This window comes from Dermochelys coriacea, chromosome 23 (genome assembly GCF_009764565.3).
Source record: "Dermochelys coriacea isolate rDerCor1 chromosome 23, rDerCor1.pri.v4, whole genome shotgun sequence".
Lineage (NCBI taxonomy): Eukaryota > Metazoa > Chordata > Testudines > Dermochelyidae > Dermochelys > Dermochelys coriacea.
The window spans coordinates 3788115-3813962 of NC_050090.1; the positions used below are offsets into that span (position 1 = coordinate 3788115).

General features: G+C 54.1%; 1 protein-coding gene across 3 annotated transcripts in view; it reads left to right on the top strand.

Annotated features, from left to right (window-relative positions):
* DLL3 (delta like canonical Notch ligand 3) overlaps positions 1-25848 on the top strand; it is a 254716-nt gene that overhangs the window by 42840 nt on the left and 186028 nt on the right. For all 3 annotated transcript variants that reach the window (XM_038381832.2, XM_043501618.1, XM_043501620.1), the window contains exons 5-7: positions 10393-10754; positions 16937-17153; positions 23923-24589. In XM_038381832.2, coding sequence (XP_038237760.2) covers positions 10393-10754; positions 16937-17153; positions 23923-24589 — 1246 coding nt within the window. The remainder of the gene's footprint in view (positions 1-10392; positions 10755-16936; positions 17154-23922; positions 24590-25848) is intronic.

Consider the following 25848-nt stretch of genomic DNA (forward strand, 5'->3'; position numbering starts at 1 on the left):
CTCAAACCTTGATGTAAAGACTTCAAATTACAGAGAGCCCACCACTGACTCTAGTTCAAACCAGGAAGTGATCCATGCTCCATGCTGAAGAGGAAGGTGGAAAAACCTGCAGGATCTCTGCCAATCTGACCGGGGGGAAAATTCCTTCCTGACCCCAGATATGGCGATCAGTTAGACCCTGAACGTGTGGGCAAGACCCACAAGCCAGACACCTGGGAAAGAATTCTCTGTAGTAACTCAGAGCCCTCCCCATCTGGTGTCCCATCTCTAACCATTGGGGATATTTGCTAATAGCACTTAGGACAGGGCCATATGCCATTGTAGGCAATCTCTTCATACCACCCCCTCCGTGAACTTATCAAGCTCAGTCTTGTAACAAGTTAGGGTTTTTGCCCTTTGGGATGCTGTTCCAAAACTTCACTGCTCTGATGCCTAGAAGCCTGCCTTTAATTTCAAGCCTAAACTTATTGGCCTAAGTTCCAGCCAAGCTCAAGGTTTCTCTGACCTGGTGGACAAGCCCAGAGCCAGTGCGTGAGGGAGTCCCTTTTGTTGCATTCACACCCGATGGGGAGCACACATGGGCAATCACCCCACACAGGGCACATGGACCCCGTGAGAAGCCAGAGTGCATATCAGTCGCCTATAGCTGAGAGCAGTCTGCTTAGCCTACCGTCCATTCCTCTCACTGATGCAATCCAGCCATGTCCAAATAACATCAAACAACACCATGACTGTCTCCTACGTAAACAAACAAGGTGGAGAAAGATCCCTTCTTCTGTGTGCAGAGGCCATCAACTAATGGAACTGGTGTGTCAGGAGCTCCACAATGGTCTTGGTGACATACCTATCTGGGGCACAGAATTCTTTGGAGGACAATCTCAGAAGACACATCTCCACAGACCGTGAATGGGACTTACACGATTCCAGCCTGAACGAGAGAGTCACCCAGTGGATAATACCATCCTGGGACCTGTGGGCATCCCAGACGAACAAGGAATTCACCCTATATCGCTCCAGGGCTGCTCTGGGCAAGGGCTGCAAGAGCAACACCCTGCTCCCACCTGAGATGCACCTTTCCTCTCCTCCCGCTACTACCACAGGCACTGAGAGAGATTCGTCACGACAAAGCTCGAGTCATTCTCATTGCACCCACTGGACCCCAGACAGCTTCCTTCTGCAAATGGCAGCCCATCGTTCCATCAGCATCCACCCCTTCTCCAACCTGTTGACCCAGGGGAACGGCACAGCCAGACGCCCCACAACCCAGACCCCTTCCACCTTACGGCCTGGTATTTGGATGAGCCTCAGACCTAGAATGTTCATGTTTGGAAAACATCCAATCTATTCTTAATTGAAGCAGAAAAGAGTCCACTAGAAAATGCTGCGTGGCTAAATGGAGACATTTCTTCACCTGGATTCAGTGGAACCATTTGACCTCCCAGGTTCGTGGGTTTTCTTGCTATTCTTGACGACATCCTTCATCTCAAGATGTCGGGCCTTTCCTTCAGCTTGCTGTGAGTCCACCTGCAGCAATTAGCGCCTTCCATTCTCCTGCTATTCGGTGAATAAAAATAGAACAACAGTCAGATTCCCAAGAGGACTCATTAGAGCCTTCCCGCTGGTTATGAAACCCACACCGCATTGATGTCCAAGATGTGGACTCTGCTTGGAACAAATCTCCAGTTTCAGGAGCGTGGAGCCCACAGGCACCCAGATACAGAATACAGATTGGGGACCAAGTGTCTCCAAGAACCTCCGGTTACAGATAAAAGAAAAATATAAAATCCAATCTGGAGTCTATATTTATTACCAATTGCCTCCAGTCTCTCACCCAATGGTCAGTCCATCCAGAGAGCTGGGATCCACTTTGTAAGAGACACTCATGCTGGCAGAGTGTTGCTTCTTCTGTAATGGATGCCATCTTGTGCCCTGTCTTTTTCTCCTATACAGTCCCAGACTTTTGGTCTCTTTTCATAACCAAGGTGTTTAGTTAACTTCTGCTAAGTCCTGAGGGTCCCCTGTTCAGAGTCTTTTCTCGGGGTTCTTTTGTCTTTGTCAAGGTTCAGGCCTGCGTCTGGTCTGGACTGGAAAGATAGGGCTAGGCTGGGTCGAAAGATGCTGATTGTTTGCACTCATGATTTGAGGTGGCTGCGACCACCCTGCCGCAGGTGCCATGCCCCATTTCCAGCGATTTTGGAACATGCTACTCGACATTTTCCATCTTTACAGGAAATAGTTTACAAACATCCTGCAAGAACCACGATGATCAGCTAGTTCTTGGCTTTTGGCAGAGACCCCCCGTGACCCCCGCCCCCCCTTGGTGCAGTATTGAGAGGAGGGCCAGACATAGGTGTGTAATGTGTCTCCCTGGATGTGTGCATCACACACACCTTGTTCCCCCTGCCCCTGAACACACCTTGTTCCCCCAAACCCACCTCACCCCACTCCCCAATACACCTTAACCCACACCCTAGCCCAATTATAGCTCACTTCCCCCATACGGAATGTGCCTTGCCCCAGTCCCCCAATACATCTCATTCAACTGTCTACCCCCAATAAACGTCACCTCACCCCGAATACACCTCGCTCCCCCCGCTCCTGAATACACTTTGCTCCCCTCACTCCACCCCTCCCCGCAAACACACCTCACTTCCCCCTCATGCTCCCCAAATGCTTCCTAATGTATCTTACTCCCCTCAGCCCCAACCTCACTCCTCTCACTCTCCTGCAATCATACCTCACTCTCCTCATGTCCCCTAACACATCTCGCTCCCCCCAGACCACCCGGTCACACCTCTTCCCCCTCAGGACCCCACAAACACACCTCACTCCCCTCGCCTCCCAATGCACCTCGCTCCCCCCCGATGCCTCCATCTCACTCCATCCCCACCTCCAAAACAAACCTCGCTCCCCTTATGCCCCACAATGCATCTTGTTCCCCTGAGACCCCGCACTCCCTTCACGTGCCCCCACCCCTGCAAACACACCTCGTTCCCCACATGCTGTCAGCGATCCAGGTCTTAGGCGGTCAGGCCTAATGGTTGGAGTCTAAATGCCAGAGCCAAGGGTCAAGGCAGAGTTGGAGTCCGAGCCGAGGGTTGGAACGGGATTACCAGGAGTAAGGGAAGGCAGGAGCAGGGCTGGGACAGGATGGGAACAAGGCTGAATGCAGGGCAGGATCTGGGCGGGAGCAGTGGAGGAACAGAACATGCGCAGGGCTTGGAGAGAGGAGCACAGAGAGGCCATGGGCACGAGTGTTGAGCTGCCAGTGAGGAGCTGTTGCTGCTACATTTAAGAACCGGACTGCTGATTTCCTTAGCCAATCAAGCAGGGTGGTCTGTCCGGCAGCCTAGTTGACTCATTAGGGCATCAGAAGTACTGAGCAGGAGCAGAGGAGGGCCTTACTCCTGGCAGTACCACTGCCCATCGAGGGTGCCCTCTAGGTACCAGCAGGACTGGTTTCTCGGGGTGGTCTCTGTGAAATGTCCACAATAGATCTGGGGCATGGATGTGATTTGCCAGTTCCCGGGACTGCTCATCTGGGCTGTTATCCACCTGGCCCACCAACTATTGGAGCTTCCCTCTGACTAGTCAGGAGTGAAGAATTTGCCGAACTATATACTTGTCATGCCCTTGGACTGTTATGGGGGCAGGGGGAGACCGAGGGCTGGAGTGATGTGGGAAGGGGTTCTCCCTGTATGGCTTCAGAGGGAGACATAAAATACAGGGCAGATCTTCGGGGACTTGAGTAATTGCCATCGGAATGTTACTGGGTTGATTCGTGCTTCAATCTTGAAAGGGCCCAGATATTGGTGGTCCAGTTTGGCTGCAGTGTGAGCAGATTTAAGATTGTGGATGGACAGCCAGACTTTGTCTCCCATGGAAAAGTCAGGGACAGCTGGGCGGTCCCAATCAAAATGATGTTTATATGCTTCCTTGTGCTATTTGAGTTCCTGGTGGAGATGGGTAGCTAGATCTGTGACAGCTGGTACTGGAGAGTTCATGGGGACGTCTGGAAGAAAGCAGAGGGTGAACACCATGGTTGGCCAAAAACAGGCTTTGCTGGGTAGAGGCATGTGTGTAAGCAAACTCAGCACATGGGAGTTGTCATGATGATAGTTCAAGATGCAGAGCAGGTATTGGTAAAAAATCTGGTTGATTTGCTCCGTTTGCCCATTAGTGTGTGGGTGGGTAGGCAGTTGAGAGGAGAGGCTCAATCTCCATAAGTTTTAGAAACTCCCACCAGAATCGGGAAATTAACTGAGAACCACAGTCTGACACGATACTTGATGGCCATCCACGGAGCTGAAAAATGTATTCCAGGCAGAGGTAGGGGGATAGCGTGACCGGGGGAGAAATGTGCCCTTTTGGTTAAGAGGGCGACCATGACTAAGATCGTTGTATGTCCCTGGGAAGGTGGCAGCTCCACAATAAAGCCAATGGAAATGGTAGCCTATGGTTGAGGTGGAATAGGCATGGACTGGAAAAGGCCAAGTGTTTTTAGCATGGGCACTTGATCTTAGGTAGCTCTTGTTTAAGCTGTGTAAGCCTGGGCACAGAAACTCCTTGTGATTAGGCTTCAGGTTTTGAGGTGGCAGAAGTGCCCTGCAAGCAGTGTGTCATGACATGCCATTTCCAGACATAACTATGGTCCTTGGGGTCCTCTACCATATCTTGGAACCTGAACCTGGGGGCTGTCAGAATGGGGTGTCAGCATTCTCCAGAGTTTGGAGGATCTGAGCAGTGACGGGGTCATTGGGTAACGAGGTACGAATGGACTCCATTGGGCTGTTGAAGTTGGATGCCTTTAGAATTGTAAAGTGCCCTTTGCAGGCACTTGGCCTTATGGGACAGGGCGCCTGCCTTCCCATTTCTTGCTCCTGGGTGGTAGGTGACTATGAAGTCAAACCAGATGAAGAAGAGGGACCAGAGGATCTGTTGCTGGTTGAGCTGTCTGGCTGTTGGAAAATATTCCAGGTTCTTGTGATCTGTGAGCATTTGGACAGGGACCCTGGCTCCCTCTAAAAGGTGCTGCCATTTCCTCAAATGCTGCCTCGATAGCTAAGAGTTCCTTATCCCAGCTATCATAATTCTTCTCTTGTGGGGCTATCCTGCGAGAGTAATTGGCACATGGTGAAGTCAACTGACATGACCCACCAGTTGAGGCAGTACTGCACCCAGGGCAAAATTGGCTGCATCATCCTTCACCATGAATGGTTTAGCAGGATCTGGGTGAACCAAGATGAGCGCTGTGGTGAGCTACTCTTTTAGCTGATCAAAGGCGGTTTAGGTTTCCAAAGACCCTGGTGAACTGGACTCCTTTTGGCTGAAGGGCAGTCAGAGGAACAACTAGACTGGAAAATCCCTCCGTGAACCACTGGTAGAAGTTTCCAAAGCCTAGGAACAGTTGGATCCCACAGGTATCCTTCGGTGTGACCCCGTTGGCAATGGCCGCCACCTTGCATGGGTCCATGGTTAATCCCTTGGGTGAGATATCGGATCCTGGTCAAACTTACATTTTTTGGGCTTCGTGTATAGATGGTGCTGGCAAAGTGCTAGGATGCTGCAGACTTGCTGATTATGAGAAGCCTGATTGGTAGAAAAGTTGAGGATGTTGTCCAGATACTACATATGACTACACAGCACAGTCAACCACCAAAACTTGCTTGCCAAAGTCTACGAAATAACACGACTGCAACCAAACACAGTCTCTTCTGGAGAGCAGATGTTTTTATGTAGAACTGTGCAAGAAACGGAGCCGCTAGAGACAACAATGAAATGGCCTCCCACAGGACAGTGTATCTAGCACCAACCTTCTTCAATGTATATACCAGTGACCAGCCCATACACAGCAATAAGAGGAGCTTTATGTACTCCAATGATCTATGTATCACCTCACAGGAGGACTTTTCCTCTGTCAAGAATGAACTAACATGTGGACTGAGCAACCTCTCAATTTATTACAGTTAGAACCAGCTATGTGCCAACCTGACCAAGACACAGGTGATGGCCTTTCACCTACGCCACCAAGAAGCCAAGTGGCAACTAAACATCACCTGGGATGGAATCCCACAGGTTAATCATCCACACCTTGTCTGCCTTGGGGTGAAATTGGACTGGACACTTTTTCCTTCAAAGCACATATAGAGGAATTGAAAGAGAAAGTTAGCACCTGTAACAACTTCCTCCAAAAGTTGGTCACCTCAAAGTGGGGAGCCAATACAGTTACTTTGTGAACTAATACTATCACCTTGTGCTACTTCATAGCAGAGTATACATGTACAGTGTGGGAATGATCCGTCCATGCTAAGAAATTAGACTCTGTTCTAAACAACAATTGTCCTGGAATAACAAAGGACAACCTGTACTTACTGGCTGGCATTGTACCACCTGATCTCAGGAGGAAGGCAGCAAGCCAGAGGAAAAGATCATGGAAGATCTAAGGCATCCATTATATGGTCACACAGGAGTAATCAAATGCCTTAAATCGCAAAAGCATTTTATAACCAGCGTTGTACCTTTGGATATGACAGCTGGCAAGGCACGGCCGAGGTTATGGAATACGTGCAGTTGGATGCACTGAAATAGATCTGGAACCCCAGGAGGACCTTCCCAGAGGGGCCGATACAGACCAGTCAACATCGTGATGCCTGAGCCACCTGTGTATGCAAACTGGCAGATCAAAGACTAATATGATCAAATGGGGCTACTCCTAATGACACAAATATATGTGAGTGCAGTGAGGAGCAGATGATGGAGCACCTGCTTGTTTGCCAACTCTTTGGGGAGACCTGTATGAAGGAGGACCTCCCAGTAGTGATGGAAAGAGCCATCACTTGTGCAAAGTTCTAGAAAAAGATCTAGTTTGTGGCAAGCACACGAGGTGAAGAAGACGACGACTACATAGTGGTTTAACACATCTCTGAAGATATCATTTATGAAGTGCTGGAATGCTGCTGAGACATTGCACAGACTAAATGGCATGACTCGGTTCTCAAAGTGTCCATACTATGTACGGAAGGCAGTCTTACACTCAACTCCCTTGCTAATCACCAAGTTATAGGCCGTATGAAGCTCCAGCTAAGTAAAAACCTTTGCGGAGTGGAGTCTTTTGAAAAGCTCATTAATGATAGGGTCAGGGTATCAATTTTTGAATCGTGACTCTGTTTAATGCCCAATAGTCAATACAGACCCTTAGTGATCTGTCTTTTTTTTTTCTTTACAAAGAAAATTGGAACCCCAGCTGGAGATGTGGTAGGATGGATTAACCCATTTTGTAGATTTTTTTTTTCTTTTTCTTTTTCTGGAGGCAGTTGTGGAGAGCCTGAAGTTCTAGCTCCGAAAGGGCGTAGATGCAGCCAAAAGAGACTTCTGCTCCAGGCTGGAGAGCGATGGGACAGTCATAGCTGCAATTGGGTGGCAGAGTGTCCATTTTCTTTTTGTCGAACTCATCAGTAAAGTCCTTGTATTTAAGTGGTAATGCGGGGGCAGTGGACTGGACCGCAGAGGTTAACGAGACTTCCTGTTCAGACTTGGAATCTCGAGAAAGGCAGGCTGAACCCTGAAGGGTTCCCAGTCTATGGTCACATTGCAGGAGACAGAATTGATGGCAAGGTGGGGAGCAGCATTGTAACCTGCCTGTCCTCCGACAAACACATGGGCCATGGGTAGTGAGCCAGGGCATGCCGAAAACTACTGGAAAGTGTAGTGCTTGGATAAGTTCAAACTGAAGGGTCTCTTGGTGAGTCACAACTTTCAAGGAGTTCGGTCTCGTGGGGAACCAGGCCTGATGAGAGGAGTGAGTCGTCGATAGACTTCAACAAATCTGAAGCGTCCTTGGGTTGGGGGGGGGGATATGATATACTCATGCAACAGTCCTGATCCATGAAGTTGCCCGAGGCACCCGAATCACCATCAGACAGGTACTGGTGCTGGTTACTGATGAGAGGCAGGGAGTGCCACCCCAGCCTGGACCCACACATCAGGTACTGGGGTTTGGCCTTCCCTGACTAGGGTGCAGATTGGAGCTTTGGAGGGCAGCCCGACACAAAGTTCCTGCTCTTCCACAGTATAGGCATAGCCCCGATGCCCAATGTCGCCTTTCTCTGTGTTGGTGAGATGGGGCTGGATGTGGTCAGGCTGCATGGGAAGGTGCCCAAGGTTGGGCTGGAGATGCCAGGACAGGCAGGCGTTGGGAAGCTGATATTTTTCTCTTGGTGGTGTTCCATCAGGCAGTTATCAACCTGGATACTGAGGTCAATCAAGGTGTCCGGAGTGGGCGGGGAGTCCACTCACGCCAGCTTGTCTTTGATGTCGCCCTTTTGGCCGAAGTGGAAATAATAATGTTGTGTGGCCTTGTTCCATTCAGTAGCCACTACCAAGCGGCAGGACGCCACGGCATATTTAGCAACAGGCTGGTGTCCCCGCCTCGACAGCCAAAGGGCGACCTCACCTGTACGCTCGTGACTAAGGTCATTGAAGATCAAGGCCAGGAGTGGGCTTGTTTTCTGCAGCAGTGGGGATGCTCAGGTCAGAGCCTCCCCAGTCAGCAGGTTGATACTCAGGCCCACCCTGCATTGATTAGTGGGGAACAACTATGGGCACAGAAGAAGTAGGAGCCAGGATTGATTTCCCCCCTCCCGACCCCCGAAATGTTCCCTGAACACCATTAAACTTATGAGGCAGGGAAATCTTTGGCTCACATGGACGAAGGGGCAGAGTTCGGGGCAGTGCTGCCTGCTTGTGTCCATAGGGCAGCGACCTGGACCTGCAGTGTGGGGTCAGCAAGGCACCATGTCTCCAGCAAGGGAATATTGGCTGGGAAAGGATCCATATGAGCCACTGGTCTGGACCTTTAGTCAGCCTAGTTCCCCTCTGTTTACTTTGGGCCGCTTATACTGCCAGCGGAATGGGTGGTAGGCCATCAGGCCTAGTGGTTGGAGTCTCAATGCCCGAGTCAAAGGCTGAGCCGACGGTCGGACCCGGATTGTCAGGAAAGGCGGGACCAGGGCTGGTTCTGAGGCTGGGACAGGATGGGACCGAGGCTGGGACAGGATGGGACCAAGGCTGGGGCAGGGAGGGATCTGGGCTGGAACAGTGGAGGAGCAGAGCAGAGGCAGGGCTTGGAGAGCCGAGGAGCCCAGTCCAGCAGAGGGTCTGTCCAGCAGCCTTGCTGGGACGTCAGAAGTACCGAGCAGGTGCAGCTAAGGGCCTTACTCCTGGCAGTACCCCCGTTGCACTGCGCCCGCCCCCCTCACGCATTGCACTCCCCTCATGCCACCACCTTGCGCCCCCACACGCCGTGCTCCTTTCATGGCCCCCTCACACATTTTGTGCCTCTCCTCGCCACATGCGCTCCTCACTCCTCCCGCTGTCCCTGGCTCCCTCCATGCCCTCCAAAGGGCCTCATTTCCCTGACGCCCCCCCTCACTCACTTCACTTCCCGCGCCACGTGCCCCTCACGCCCGCCCAATGCGCCTTGCTCCCATCACGTCCCCCTCATGCCCCCCCACGCACCTTGCCTCCCTCACGCCTCACTCCCCCTTGTGCCCTCCTCATGCACCTCGTCTCCCTTACGCCCCCCTCACACACCTCGCTACCCCCTCGTGCCCCCCGACGTACCTCGCCCCCTCACACCCGCCCTCATGTGCCATGCACCCTTCACACACCTCGCTCCCCCGATGCATCTCACCCCCCGACATGCCGCACTAGCCTCATGGCCCCCAACGCACCTCTTTCTCCTCACCCCCCCAAATACACCTCGCTCCTCCTCCAGTTACACTTTGTTCCACCCGCACCTCACACGCCTCGCTACCCCCACCCCTCGCCGGCCCTTTCAGGCATGGCAATCACCTGCCATAAGTGGCCAACACCCCCTCCCCGAGCCCCATTGGGAACTGAGATCGCTCGCCACGAGTGCCTGCCCCCTGGCTTAGCTGCCCCCATCCTGCCCCGATCAGCCCTGTCGAGCACGGGGATCATCCTCGAAAGGCACCCCCGACCTGCTCCATGGAAATGGCCAACCACCCTATCCCTGAGCCCCCTCCCCACTTAGCTGCCCCCACAGCCAGCTCTACGGGGAAAGGGGGGAGGCTGAATCAGGGAGTTCCCAGCCCCCTAAGGCTCTGTATTTTGTCCCAGGGTCAGGGGAGGGGGATGGAGACAGGAGCCCCCCCCCCGGCACAAAAATCTCCAGCACCGTGGGGCCTTTTGGGGCAGGTGGGATTGGGGACAGTTGCCACCTGTGGTTAAAGACATTAAATCTGTACAGCAAACCTTCCTCCCCTCTTCCCCCCCGTCCCTCCCTTGCTCCCCTCTCCCCCCCAACCCCTCCCTCTCTCCCTTCCGCCCCCACCTGACCCTTCCCTCTCTCCCCTCTGTTCAACTCTCCAGCCATCTGTCTGCCGGGCTGCAGCGAGGGGCACGGCTACTGCGAGCGGCCCGGGGAGTGCAAGTGCCGGATCGGCTGGCAGGGGCGTCTGTGCGACGAGTGCGTCCGCTACCCGGGCTGTCTGCACGGCACCTGCAGCCAGCCCTGGCAGTGCAACTGCCGGGAGGGCTGGGGCGGCCTCTTCTGCAACCAGGACCTCAACTACTGCACCAACCACCGGCCCTGCCAGAACGGCGCCACCTGCACCAACACGGGCCAGGGCAGCTACACCTGCAGCTGCCGGGCCGGCTTCACGGGCACCGGCTGCGAGATCGAGACCAACGAGTGCGACAGCAACCCCTGCAAGAGCGGCGGCAGCTGTGACGTCAGTATCACCCCGCCCCCCCGCGGCCCCCCAGCTGTGACGTCAGTATCACCCCGCCCCCCCAGCACCCCCAACCCCATCGCGACCCCCCCCCCACCCCGTACAAGAGCGGCGGTAGCTGTGATGTCAGTATCACCCCGCCCCCCCGCGGTCCCCCCAGCTGTGACGTCAGTATCACCGCGGCCCCCCCAGCTGTGATGTCAGTATCACCCCACCCCCCCAGCACCCCCAACCCCATCGCGACCCCCCCCACCCTGTACAAGAGCTGCGGCAGCTGTGACGCCCCCCCCGCGACCCGCCCAGCTGTGACGTCAGTATCACCGCGGCCCCCCAGCTGTGACGTCAATATCACCCCGCCCCCCACACGACTCCCCCAGCTGTGACGTCAATATCACCCCGCCCCTCCGCGACCCTCCCAGCTGTGATGTCAGTATCACCCCCCCCAGCACCCCCAACCCCATCGCGACCTCCCCCACCCTGTGCAAGAGCGGCGGCAGCTGTGACGTCAGTATCACTCCGCCCCCCCGCGACTCCCCCAGCTGTGACGTCACTATCACCCCACCCCCACAGCACCCTAACCCCATTGCAACCCCCCCCAACTCCCTACAAGAGTGGCAGCAGCTGTGACGTCAGTATCACCCCACCCCCACTGCGACCCCCCTTGCCCCACAGCACCCCCAACCCCCTTGCGACCCCCCCAACCCCTTACAAGAACGGCGGCAGCTGTGATGTCAGTTTCACCCTGCCCTTGCACCCCACTGCAACCCCCAGCCTCGCCCCACAGCACCCCCAACCCCTTGCGACCCCCCCAACCTCCTACAAGAGTGGCGGCAGCTGTGACGTCAGTATCATCCTGCCCCCACTGCGACCCCCCCTTGCCCCACAGCACCCCCAACCCCATCGCGACCCCCACAACCCCTTACAAGAGTGGAGGCATCTGTGACGTCAGTATCTCACTGTCCCACAGCACCCCCAACCCCATCGCGACCCCCACAACCCCTTACAAGAGTGGAGGCATCTGTGTCGTCAGTATCTCCCTGTCCCACAGCACCCCGAACCCCATCACGACCCCCCCACCCCTGCAAGAGCGGAGGCAGCTGTGACGTCAGTATCACCCCACCCCCACTGTGACCCTCCCGCCCCACCCCACAGCACCCCCAACCCCATTGCGACCCCCGGAACCCCTGCAAGAGCAGCGGCAGCTGTGACATCAATATCACACCGCCCCCACACCCCACTGCAGCCCCACCCCACAGCACCCCCAACCCCATAGCGACCCCCCCATGCCCTGCAAGAGCAGAGGAAGCTGAGATGTCAGTATCATCCCGCCCCGCTCCATGGCACCCCACCCTCATCGCTCTGTAGCCCCTACACCCCACCGTTACCCCCCGGGACCCCTACCCTACTTCACCCCACCCCTCTGTAACCCCCCTTAGACTCCACAGGGCCCCCAACCCCTTCAAGAATGAGGTGGCTGTGACATCAGTATCTCCCCTCCCTTGCCCCACAGCATCCCTCCACTAACCGCCCCCACTGCACTCTCCATTAACCCCCCCCCCCCCGCTAGAATGGAGGCAGCTACAATGTCAGTATCATCCCACAACTGGCGCCTCTGCACCCCCCCCATTATCACCTTCCCCACCCCAATGTGCCCCCAACTTGCCCCTCCCGCACTAGATCGGCAGCGGCTGCAACATCAGCCTCCCCCTTACCCCCCTCCACCGCTGCTGCTGGTAATGGGTGGGAGAGAGATCTTTGGCCTTGCACAGCAGAGGACCTGGGGGCTGGATGCTGGGAGGGGGCGGTGGGGATGATGACCCTTAACCCCCCGCCCCTGCAATATGGGAGGCAGCAGACACATCCGTATAGAGGGCTAGATTCTCCTTCCCCCAGCCCCGGGGTCCGTGCAGCCTGGATGCTATGGTGATGGGTGAAGCTATCGATGTCTCCCTTCCGTGTGCAGGGGGCTGGGGAGGGGGTGTCACTGCATCTAGGAAACACCCCTCCGAAAAGACCCGGGGACGGGAGGGTGGGGTGGGGAGGGGTTGGAGGTGGCGCGGGGGGGACGACAAGGGTGGGTTCCAGCCTGGACCTTGGCAATCCCAGCCTGAGATCTGAAGCAGGGTGGAGGCGGGTTAAGGTGGCAGTGGGCCCAGCTGCACAGGAGAAGGTTCTCACGCCTGCAGAGTGAAGGCAGGTGCTGGGCAGAGGTAGAGGCAGGGATTCCCTTTCCTTCCCCTCTCCCTGTGCTGATCCACGGGGGGAATTAAAAATACCGAGCCAGCGCCTGCTGGGGAGGCAGTCCCCCGACTCCTACACCTGCACAGGGTCCGCTGTCCCTTGTGCAAGCCAGCGCCAGACATGCACCAACCCCTGTGCCCTCCGAGCATCATAGCATAGCATCGTAGCATATCCGGGTTGGAAGAGACCTCAGGAGGTATCTAGTCCAACCCGCTGCTCAAAGCAGGACCAACCCCGACTAAATCATCCCAGCCAGGGCTTTGTCAAGCCTCAACTTAAAAACCTCTAAGGAAGGAGATTCCACCACCTCCCTAGGGAACCCATTCCCGTGCTTCACCACCCTCCTCGTGAAATAGTGTTTCCTAATATCCAACCTAGACCTTCCCCCACTGCAACTTGAGACCATTACTCCTCGTTCTGTGTCCCCCTTTGCTTGCAGAATTCCCAGGGCTGCTGCTCCCAAAAAAACACGCCGGCTTACTGGGTCCATGCTCCCACAGCACCGCTTAACGCCCAGCACTTAGCTTTGTCAGTAGAGAAAGCCAGGATCCGTCCATCGAACAGAAATTCGAATGGCTGTGAGCTGAAACAGAGGAAACCAAGGGAATCTATGCGTGGATCCCAGGGTTACCTATAAAATCAAGTCCTAACATGTATACTAGAGCCTGCCCTTGATAAAACATGCTCTCTTGTCTAATAAGTCCTGCTCCCCCCAAAGTCCTTCTCCCCATGTTTTTCAACCAGGATGGCTGAGCCCCTCCTTTTGCGAGATCAAGCCTGGGGGCAGCTCGTCTCCCCCAATGTTGTTTCACCTGTAAAACAGCCCCCTCTCCCCCCGCGCTGTTCATCTCTTCAGGAGAAAATTAACAGGAAGTCCCTGCAAGCTCTTCATTAGCAAATACACCCGCGTTGTAAGATACCCCAAGTTCAGCTCGAGAGAGAGGTCTCTATCTCCTGTCTGGTGGAGCCAGTTTCTGGGTCTCCTACCTGTAATGACAAGGCTTTGAGACCAGGATTTCCAGTCTATATACAGATCTCCTTACATAGTACCCCCACGTCCATTTCACAAAGCTGATCACTGGCTGTGTGATGGATGCGGGCTTGAGTTAGAGACCTCATGGGACTCTTTTTGGTAATCTAGTCTGTAAATACCAGGCCTAGGGCACCCCTAGAACCTATGTGCATCCCTGGACCCTCTGCCCACTGGCAGGCGGCACGGCTGGTGGTGCAGACCCAAGGGTGGATGTGGAGGGGTGTGTGCCAGGGAAGTCTCCTAGCAAGCACCTATCATTAGGGCCTCAATTCTGAGGCCCTGTCTCGGAGGAGAGAGTGCCCCCCTACTGACCCATGTTCCCTGCATCACAGCGCCTCCTAGCACTGCGCTGGGGCATTGGGGTCAGCACTGACCACGAGGGGAGCATTCCCCCTCGTGAACTATTAGCCTAGCTTTCTGCTGTGCCCAGTTTCTCCAACCCCATGTGTCGTTTGAGATCATGGCTGCCTCTCTGAGCATCTCCGATCTTCCAGCCTCTGTCTGGTGAGGTTGCCCCTATTTTTAGGCCCATAGGAACTGCCGGACGGGATCAGACCAGGACCCCCATCTACTGCGGTATCCCATCTTGAACAGCAGCCAGTCCCAGCTGTGTCAGACGAAGGTGCAAGACACACCCCCTACTGGGCAATGATGGGATAACCTGCCCAGAGGGGAAGTTGCTTCCTGATCTGGGTTAGGTAGAGACTGGAGCGTGCGTGTTTAGCTCCCTTCCAAAACACTTCTTTCACATCATTCTGGATAGGCCCATTTTCTGCACCAATATCCAACCCTTGAGTCTGACTCCTGACTCTTGGCTTCAGTGATGACAATAATCATGAGGCAGTGAGTTCCGCAGGCCAGTGGTGCCTTGTGTAAAGTCATCAGCTTTAAACATGCTGCCTTGCAGCTCCTGTGTTAGGAGCCAGGGTGAAGAGCAGCCCCCGATTTACCATCTCCATCCTCTCTCTGAGCAAGTCTCCATTCTAAACTACACCCCCCCCCAGCCTTCTCAATCTCTCTTGTTCTTGGGTCTGTGCAGTGCCCATCACAATGGGGTCCTGAGCCATGACTGGGGCTCCTAGGTGCTACCATAAGACACCTAATAGCAATACAATTGTACAGCACCTGGCGCAATAGGCTCTGGGCTAGGACTGGGTCCGGGGGTGTCGCTGCAACTAGGAAACACCTCTCCAAAAAGACTGTGGCCAGGAGGGTGGACTGAGGATTACTGTAACACACCTAATAAATATTAGTAATGATACAGACCTCTAATGGTCTCCCTGCCTATCTATGAAAACTCTCTGTGTGTCATTGCTGTATTCCATGGTGTGACCTGAATGGAACACAGTTAGCTCAAGCCAGAATGTCCTTGTATAATACACATTCAAATATTTTCTGCTGTTTCCCATCTCATTGCTTCTGTCACTTTAACGTTTTGCTTTTTCTGGCCACTGCTGCACATTTACTATTAGGTGTATTATGGGAGAATTAGAAGCCGCAATCAAGATGAGGGGGGCCCTGTTACGCTGGGCACTGCCAGACACAGAGTGACCGAGATTGAGGCCCTGTCATGCCAGGTGCTGCCCAGACAGAGAGAGCCAATCCCTGTCCTGAAGAGCACAGTTGAAATAGGCAGGACAGAGAGAGTTGGAATTATTCTCCTGATTTTACAGAAGGGAAACTGAGGCACAGAGGGGTTATTGATTGGTAAGGGACCTCTTCGGTCATCTGATCTAGCCTCCTGCATCAACTCTGGCCACTGAGGACTGAGGTTAGATCTACACACAGATTTGGTCCCAGTGTGGACAATGCCAGTTAGGGGTATGGTTTTGTTTTTTAACCTGATGTAGTTATCCTGCATCAACCCATAGTGTGGAGTATTTATAGCGGGATAAATGTGCCTTATACCAGTGGAGCTTATTCCCTTCCTGTTTGGGTACAAGCACCTTTATCCCACTATAGCTCTGAGGGTTGTACAGCTTTAACAAGACTAAGTTATCTATTAGGTTTATTATGATAACACCTAAGAGCCTCAGTCATGGACCAAAAGCCCCACCCCATTATGCCAGGCACTGTACATTTTATTGCTATTAAGTGTATTATGGTAGCGCCTAGGTACCCCAGGCATGGAGCAGGACCCCACTGTGTCAGGTGCTGTACTTTTGTATTTATTACGGTAGCCCCTAGGAGCCCCAGTCATGTACCAAGCCCTCACTGTGCCAGGGGCTGTATAAAGGCAGAGCAAGAAGCCAGCCCCTGCCCCAAAGAGCTGCCAAGTGAAGTAGTTAGAGCAGGATGATTTTTTGTGCATTCACAAAGCTTTAAGACTCAGGTCCACAAAGGTATTGAGGTGCCTAATTCCTATGGGAGTTAGGAGCCTGCGTACCTCTGAGGACATAGACCTCAAGGAGTTGCCCAGGGAGTCAGCAGCAGAGCTGGGAATAGCACGGTGACCACCCAAAGACGTAGAAATTAGGTTGATGTCACGACGGTGCTCAGGGGCGTGTGAAATCCACCGTTCTGCCCTCCTCACCCCCCTGCGTGGATACAGCTAGGGCGCTGGAAGAATGCTTCCATCAGGCTAGCGACGGCCGCTCGGGGAGGTGGTTTTCCTATCCCCTTCCCGTCGCTCTCAGCTGCGGCTGCTCCGACGCCGAAGCTCTTCCAGGACGGCCCCCGTAGCGTCGACAAGCCCCGAGCCCTAGCACAGCGTCTCCCCCAGAAGGCCAGCTTCCTTCTCCTGATGAGGAGCCGGGATCTTCAGTGGTGTAATGGTCATAGCACCTGTCCGCATGAGCTCTCTGGATCCATTTGATGCTCATCCCCCCCCCCCCCGGCCTCCCCTGCTGGTTACAGATTTAAATCTAGAACCTGCCGCTTCTTTTTCTCTCCCTCCCCCTGCTCCCAGGATCTGGAGAATGACTACAAGTGCACCTGCCCCCAGGGGTTCTACGGGAAGAACTGCGAGATCAGTGCCATGACCTGTGCCGACGGGCCCTGCTTCAACGGAGGCACCTGCGCCGAGAAGCCCACAGGCGGCTACACCTGCCACTGCCCCCTGGGCTACCACGGCTCCAATTGTGAGAAGAAGATCGACCGGTGCACCAATAACCCATGTCTGAACAGTAAGGGCCACGCTGCTTTCTTCTCTGGGGCGGGGGGGTGAAGGCCGCACGCAGGCCTGGGCATGACTGTGGGGGAACCTGTGTTTGCTGGACCATCCTGCTCTCTTCTCCTAAGCTTCTGGGCTGGCGGTGACAGATAGCCATTGGGTGGGTCTCGCCCCACTTAGCCAGGGCCCAGGGTGGGGTCTCACCCCACTTAGCCAGGGCCCGGGGCTTTGCTACTGGATGGCTTCCCCGGCAGCCCTGGTCTGAATGGGAAGTGGGCTGGAATCTCTACACCATCCCCTGATGTTTCCCAGGGTGGGCCCAGAAAATCCCTGAGTGGAGCAGAATAGATCCCCTGTATGCAGATCCCCAAGACACTAGAATATGCCTCTGCCCAAAGCAGAGGCATGGTGGGGATCGGGGTTCAATTCCCTGCTTTGCCATTGATCCCCTATGTGACACTGAGAATGTCACTTAGACTGTGCCTCAGTTTCCCCATCTGTAAAACGGGTAATAATCCTTCCATTGTCTATTTATATTGTAAACTCTTAGGGCATGGCCTTGTCTACATAGAGAATTATTCTGGGACAAGCCAGGCTTTGGATTTGAAATGTTAGCGCTGTTCTGAAATTGCTTCCCATGTGGCTGCTCCCACTTTAGGAGATTGGGGTGAGGTTTAGGGCAGCAGTTTCTTGGCACCCCCAAAGGATTGGGGGGGGCTAGCCATCTCTCAGGCACACCCAGATCAAGGGCCATTCTCCCTCGGTTGGCAGAGTTCAGTGGATCTCCTCCAGGGTACATCTGGGGGTTTGCAGTGGTCTTCAGAGGTACGTCAACTCATCTAGAGATTGGCCTAGTTTTACAACAGGCTACGTAAAAAGCGCTAGCGAAGTCAGTACAAACGACAATTTCATACCGACAACATGAGAGAGCCAGCAATTGTTCAGTAGCTTTGGGCTGGGACACTTTGGTAATTTGATGTCTGATTTTGCAAGCAAGTCGTTTTTAAGTGAGGTTTAATTTGGGGGTGCGCAAAACCAGGCAGACTCCTAAAAGGGATATAGTAGTCTGGAAAGGTAGAGTGCAGTGCACCAAGGTGGGTGGGGTTTTCCTGAGAGTGCCCCTGGAAAAGGGAGGAAAATATTTTCTGCCAAAAATTCAGAAAAGAAGCCCCAAAAAAGGACTGTTTTGGGGGGTGTTTCATTGGTTCTCTCCCCTTTTTCTTTGGAGGGAGCTCTGAAGCCCCCCCAGAATATCTCACACCTTGATACACTGAAAGATCTGTTTGATGGAAAATTACAACCAGTTTCTCCTGGTCCACCCCCTCCTTCCTGTACACCTGATGTGTCTTTTCTGACACCTACGTTAAGAGCTCTCTGGAGAGAGGACTGTATTTTGCGTGTCTGTACAGCACCTGAGCCAACTTGGGCCTGGTCCAGGGCTGGGGGCTGGGCCTGCCTCGACACTACTCTAACACACCTAATTGTAACAAAAAAATGCACCGTGTCTAGTGCAATGAGGTCTTGGCCCATGACTGAGTCTCCTAGCTGCTACCGTAATACACTTAATCACAATAAAAATGTACAGCACCTGGCACAATTGGGTCCTGGTCAATGACTGGGATGCCTAGGAGCTACCATAATACACCTAATAGCAATAAAAATGTTCTACACCTGGCAGCATTGAGTCCTGGTCCATGACTGAAGCTCCCAGCTGCTACTGTAATACGGGTAATTACAATAGAAACGTACAGCACCCAACACAATGGGCCATGAGAGGCTCCTAGGTGCTACCATAATACACCTAATAGCCATAAAAATGTATAGCCCTTGGCACAATAGGGACCCTCCTTGGCTGGGGCTCCTAAGTGCTCCCATCATAGAAGCAGCAGTCCTATGCCACAGGCTGGAGAGGAGTCGCTCAATAGGCAATGTGGTCTAGTGGATAGAGCACTGGACTGTGCCTCTGGAGACCTAGGTTCTAGTCCCACTTCTGCTGTTGCCTTGCTGTGTGTCCTTGGGCAAGTCCCTGTCCTCACTCTGTGCCTCAGTTTCCCCTCCCACACTTCAGAGAATCCAAGGCCAGAAGGCACCGTTGCGATCATCTATTACTGATCTCCTGTATAACCCAGGCCCTAGGACTGCTCTGAATTAGTTCTAAGAATCATAGAAGATTAGGATTGGAAGAGACCTCAGGAGGTCACCTAGTCCAACCCCCTGCTCAAAGCAGGACCAACCCCAACTAAAACATCCCAGCCAGGGCTTTGTCAAGCCGGGGTTTAAAAACCTCTAAGGATGGAGATTCCACCACCTCCCTAGGTAACCCATTCCAGTGCTTCACCCCCTTCCCCAGTTAAATAGTTTTTCCTAATATCCAACCTAGACCTCCCCCACTGCAACCTGAGACCATTGCTCCTGTTCTGTCATCTGCCACCACTGAGAACAGCCAAGCTCCATCCTCTCTGGAACCCCCTTCAGATAGTTGAAGGCTGCTATCAAATCCCGCCTCACTCTTCTCTTCTGCAGACTAAATAAGCCCAGTTCCCTCAGCCTCTCCTCATAATTCATGTGTTCCAGTCCCCTAATCATTTCTGTTGCCTTCCGCTGGACTGTCTCCAGTTTGTCCACATCCTTTCTGTAGCCGGGGGGGGGCCAAACTGAATGCAGTACTCCAGTTGTGGCCTCACCAGTGCTGAATAGAGGGGAATAATCACTTCCCTTGATCTGCTGGCAATGCTCCTCCTAATGCAGCCCAATATGCCGTTAGCCTTCTTGGCAACGAGGGCACACTGCTGATTCGTATCCAGCTTCTCGTCCGCTAAAAACCCTAGGTCCTTTTCTGCAGAACTGCCGCTCAGCCACTCGGTCCCTAGTCTGTAGCGGTGCATGGGATTCTTCCATCCTAAGTTGCAGGACTCTGCGCTTGTCCTTGTTGAACCCCATCAGATTTCTGGTTTGAACTAGAGCAGATCTTCTAGGGGGAAAAAAAAATTCAGTCTTGATTGGTGTATTCGATCGTCAGCTCTTTGGGGCAGGGGCTGTCTCTCTGTCTGTGCAGTGCCCGGCACAAGGCGGCCTGCAGCTGGAGCTGGAATTCTGCTAGTAAGTTGAAGTTGAACAGCCCCAGTAGCCAAGAATCGTTCCAAAAGTTAGCACTAACCTTCCAAAAGGGGGATCTCGGAGAGAGCGAGGAAGCTCGTCAAAAAGGCCCTGAAGTCTGAGGTGGCAAATGCTTAGACGGGAAGCTGCTTATACATACGGAGGAGAGTCCCAAGGGACAAACAAGCTGTACGTGAAAGAGACCCCCCCCCCTCCCCGGGAGCTGAGAGCCACTCTGGGCTCTTCCTGACTCTGGCGTGACTGGGAAGGTAAGGATCCAGCAAGCCAAATTGTGCCCTCGCTTGTGTACTCAGTCCAGGATATCTCTGGAGGTGTGGCACAGAAGGATGGTGGTAAATTGCAAATGGGTCAGAGAAAAGCCACGAGAATGATCAAGTATCAGAGGGGTAGCTGTGTTAGTCTGGATCTTTAAAAGTGGCAAAGAGTCCTGTGGCACCTTATAGATTAACAGACGTATTGGAGCATAAGCTTTCGTGGGTGAATACGTGTGTCAGGTGCCACAGGACTCTTTGCTGAGAATAATCAAGGGATTGGGAAGCCTTCTAGTGAGAGACTTAAGGAACTCAATCTCTTTAGTTTAACAAAGAGAAGGTTAAGAGGTGACTTGACCCCAGCCTACCCATAACCACATGGAGAATAAGAATTTGATCGTGGGCGCTTCAGTCTGGCAGAGAAAGGTCAAACATGATCCAGTGGTCGGAAGTTGAAGCTAGACTGATTCAGGCTGGAAATGAAGTGTCAATTTTTAACTGTGAGAGTGATTAACCATGGGAACAACTTGCTGAGGGAGACGGCGGGATCTTCATTGCTGGCAATTTTTGAATCAAGGCTGGATTTTTGTTTTAAAAGATGGGCTCTAGTTCAAACAGGAATTAATTCAGTGAAGTCCTATGGCCTGTGCTATACGGGGGAGCCAGATGATCACAATGGGCCCTTCTGGTCTTGGCATCTGAGGCCCTATGAATGAGAAGCACTGCTACATAATTCTATCCCCTGGCATAAGGGGCATGGCTGGGGAGAAGCACAGCTGGCTGGGGATTCTCCCTCGGGGGGAGGGGCAAGGCCAATGACTGTAAGTTACAGCAGCCTTGGGGCTGCTCTAACTTCTGCTGGGGATCAGCCAGCCCCAGGATCTGGAGCTGGGAGCGGGGGTTGTAAATAAAGCAGCATCCAGCCATTCTTCTCTTTTTCCTCCTGCACTGTGCTCAAATTCAGCCCTGTGTTAGGGCTCAGTGCCTTCAAATTCTGCTCTCACGTACGCCCAGGCATTGCACAGGGGTAACCAGGAGCAGCATTTGCTCCAGCGCTGGGAACAGAGCTAACCCTTCCTGTGGTGGTGGTGGTGGTGGTGATGAGACGCCGATTCAGGAGCTGGACTAGAATCCGGCTAATCCAGCAACCAGGAATGAGAAGTAGCAAAACCAGAGAGGTTGCTCTGGGAGCTCAGAAGGGACTGATCTGGGACCCAAGCAGTTACACCAGTGCCAATTAGGACCCAGTGTGAAATGCACTGGATTTATAGCCCAAAGCAGGATCAGGCACCATATCAGGATCTACTAATAATCATCCCCCTTAGCTCTTTCCGTCAGCTGATCTCAAAGCACTTTATAAAGAAGGTTGGTATCATTATCCTCATTTTACAGATGGGGAAACTGAGGCACAGAGCAATTGCAAAAGGAACTGATTTGCCTGTCACCCAGCAAGCAGAGCTGGAACTAGAACACAAATCGCTAGAGTCCCTAGGCCACATGACCATTTAACATTATAATTAGCCTTGCAGTAGCACCGAGGAGCCCCAGTCATGATCCTGGCCCCTATTGTGCTAGGCACTGTACATTTTGATTGCTGTTGGGTATATTACTGTAATGCCTAGGGCCATCCCCTCCCGGTCATAGCCCAGGGCTCCATTGTGCCAGGTGCTGTATATTTTTGCTGCTGTTGGCTATATTATGGTAGTGGCTAGGTGCCCCAGGATCCCATTGTGCCAGACGCTGTGCAGCCATGGAACAAAACACAGTCTCTGCCCTTAATCACGTCCTGCCCTGCGGTGAGCTGGGAGCACAGTAACAATTACCTTTGTGTCTCCAGCTCCCTGTCACTTGTGTGGCTGGGGGAGCCAATGCCAGGAGAGATTTTTCTCGTCACTCCTGGGGGTGCCATCCGGCTGTGACCTGCGGATCCCAGGGGGTTGTTCGGCTGTGGCGTGTGGATCCTGGCACTGTCTGGGTGTTGCCTGCAAGTCCTAGGGGAGGGAGAAAGGAGGGGTTTGTCTGGCTGTATTCCACCCAAGGCAGCACTCCATGCAGTCCTTTAAAAATAGAGGTGCTTGTATTACATCCATGGTGCCTCATTAACCAGTGATACTCATTGCTGCAGGATGCTGGGGCCAGATCCGCAGGTGGTACGAAACAGTGTCGTTCCATTGGAGACAATGGGGTCAGATCGCCACTTGGTGTAAATCGGCATTGCTCGGTGGAGCTGTGCCGGTTTACATCAGCCGAGAATCCGGCCTGGACAGTTCAACGAGAGGCAGGGGCATGTTTGGTGGAGGATGACTGAAGGTTTTTGTGCTTTAGGGTGCAATTGGGTCACTTTCCCAGGGATGGGCTGCCAAGGGAGAGGTGAAGATTCCTCTTCTCCCAGTGGGATGTTACGGCCCAATTAGGTGGCAATGGGGTGGATGGGGGCGGGGTTAGACCTTTCTGTGCAGCATCTGCCCTCGGTTACAGGAAGGAACAGGGCGGGGAAGCACTTCCTGGGTCCTTATACTGCAGCTTCCCACTCCTTTGAGAAGGAGCAAACCCTCCCCTTAAAGCCAGGGAAGGGGTGGGCTCGTTGACTGGAGGAGTGTTGGTGGGTGAAGTGGGATCCTTCCCCTCCAGCTGGCTCAGATGAGGCGGCCATTTGGCAGTGCGCTCAGTGCGCAGGACATGGGAATCCATTTGGCACGAACTGGGCTCCCTTGTGGGCAACCCGACTCCTGAGCCAGAGCTCCCCGCCAGAAAAGGCAGATGGGGCAGGCTGTGGGGGTGCAGAGGAGCGGGGGGGAAGCTCATACATTTTGTGGGGGAAATTTCGGCCCCTCTCGCTGCTCAGGCAGTGGACTGGAACTCAGGACTTCTGGGTTCTATTCCCAGCCCCGGCGCCTGCGGGACCTTGGGTGAGTCACTAACAGTTCTTCCTGTTCCCTTCCTCTGATCGGGGGAAGCAGCTCGCCTGAGATCTGGGTCTAATGTCTGTGTACCATGCCCAGCCCAGATGGGACCGCTAGCTCACCTAGTCTGGCCTCCCGTGGAGCACGGGCCCTTTGGACCCCTGGCGTTGCGCCCAATAGCTCTAGTGAGACTGAAGCATTTCAGCCCTCGGGAGGCTGAAGGCAGAGCCCAGGAGAGTCCGAGGTGCCCACAGTGCCCGGGGCCCTGCCGGGGCGGGGAATGGTCTGGGTGGGAGGTGCCCTGGGTGGGTGGCTGCACTCCGTGTTCCAAGCGCAACGGGGCCCTGATCCGGATTGGAGCTAGAAGAGTCTGGCCCTGGGGCATCCATGGCAGAGTCCTGTCCCCTGCCTTTGGCCCCATGCCTGTGCCCGGGCCCGCCAAATCTATCCCAGTCTCAGCCGGGGCCGGGCACCCCCCACCCGCCTGACTCGCTCCGTCTCTTCCTCCTAGGTGGTCTCTGCCTGGACGTGGGCCGCCGGGTGCTCTGCAAGTGCCGGCCGGGCTTCGCCGGCACCCGCTGCGAGCGCAACATTGACGACTGCGCCTGCAACCCCTGCGTCAACGGCGGCACCTGCCTGGACGGGGCCAACAGCTACACCTGCTCCTGCACCCTGGGCTACGGCGGCAAGGACTGCAGCGTGCGCGTGGACGCCTGCGGCTCCAGCCCCTGCCTCAACAGCGGCACCTGCTACACCCACTTCTCCGGCCACGTCTGCGAGTGCTCTGCTGGCTACATGGGCTCCAGCTGCGAGTTCAAGGTGCAGAGCCCCACCCCGGCCAGCAGCCGGCGGCTGGCGGTCGACGACCCCTTCCCGATGGCCCTGGCCGTCTCCTTCGCCTTGGGGCTGGTCACCCTGGCCCTGGGGGTGTGCGCTGCCCTGGCGGTGCTGTGGCAGATAAGGCAGGGCCGCAAGGTGGTGAAGGGCACCGTGCGGAATGACCTGGACACCATCAACAACCTGAAGGAGAGGGAAGGGTTCCTCATTGCACCCGGGCGGTTCAAGGTGCCCAACAAAGAGCCCAAGTTTGGCAGTGACGGCCTCCGGGACAAGTTCAATTGCAAGCGGAAGCTGCTGGATCTCAGCGGGGACGCTGCCTGCAAGAAGAAGTCGGAGAAGTAAGTTACCTGGGACTCCTTTCCCTTGCGTCTCATGGCGGGTCTGGGCCCAGCTCCCCTTCCCCAGGTTGGCGCTTGCGGGTTCTGTGTTCGCTGGAATGGGCGTGGCGACTCCAGATTGGTGCGGCGTAGGCATCGGCGAACCGGTGCAAATCAGTGGGTGCGGCGCGGTTGTTGGCAAGTCAGGGCGTGATCTCTGAAATCAGTGGGGGGGTGCGCGGCAATCATTGCCAGCTGGGTGCATGATTTCTGAAATCAGCTAGCCATTTGGCGCGTGATTGAAATCAGTGGAAGTGCTGCAGTCCCTGGCGATTCTGCACAGGGTTTCTGAAATCCGTGCAATTTGGGGGTGGGGGGGGGCGCTGCCATGGTTAGCAATGTGGCACACGATTTCTGAAATCAGTGGAGGCGCTGCAATCACTGGTGATTCAGTGCGTGATTTCTGAAATTGGCATGCTTCAGGAGCTGTGTTGCAATCGCTGGCCACTCAATGGTTGGTTTCAGAGCCGCAGCCGTGTGAGTCTGTATCCGCAAAAAGAACAGGAGGACTTGGGGCACCTTAGAAACTAACACATTTATTTGAGCATAAGTTTTTGTGAGCTACAGCTCACTTCATCGGATGCATGCAGTGGAAAATACAGTGGGGAGATTTATATACACACAGAGAACATGAAACAATGGGTGTTACCATACACACTGTACATTGTTTCATGTTCTCTGTGTATATAAAATCTCCCCACTGTATTTTCCACTGCATGCATCCGATGAAGTGAGCTGTAGCTCACAAAAACTTATGCTCAAATAAATGTGTTAGTTTCTAAGGTGCCACAAGTCCTCCTGTTCTTTTGGCAACTCAGTACAATTCAGTGGCCTTGCTGCAGTCGTGGGCATTTGGGGTGGATTTCCAGATATCTTCACAGACATCTGTCATTCTCCATGCTCCAAAGCCTGGCTCTCAGAATGGCTGGGTGCTCCCAACTCGAGTTGAAATAAAGGGGCGGTTCAGGTGGTCAGCACTTCGGTTAATCAGGACCTAGCAGCATGGGTCAAATCCAGCCCCGGTGTAAGAGGGCTCAGTTTCCGCTGATGTCAATGAGAATTGTGCCAGGACAGAATCTTGCACTATGTCCTTATGGCGTGCTCAGCTGGAATCAGGGCAGGGAATCAGGCACTGCAGATCTCCATGGAGTGTTCTCTGAAGTGTAGGGTGGTGATTCAGTATTTGCACTGCAGGCCAGTGCAGATCTGAATTGCAGTGT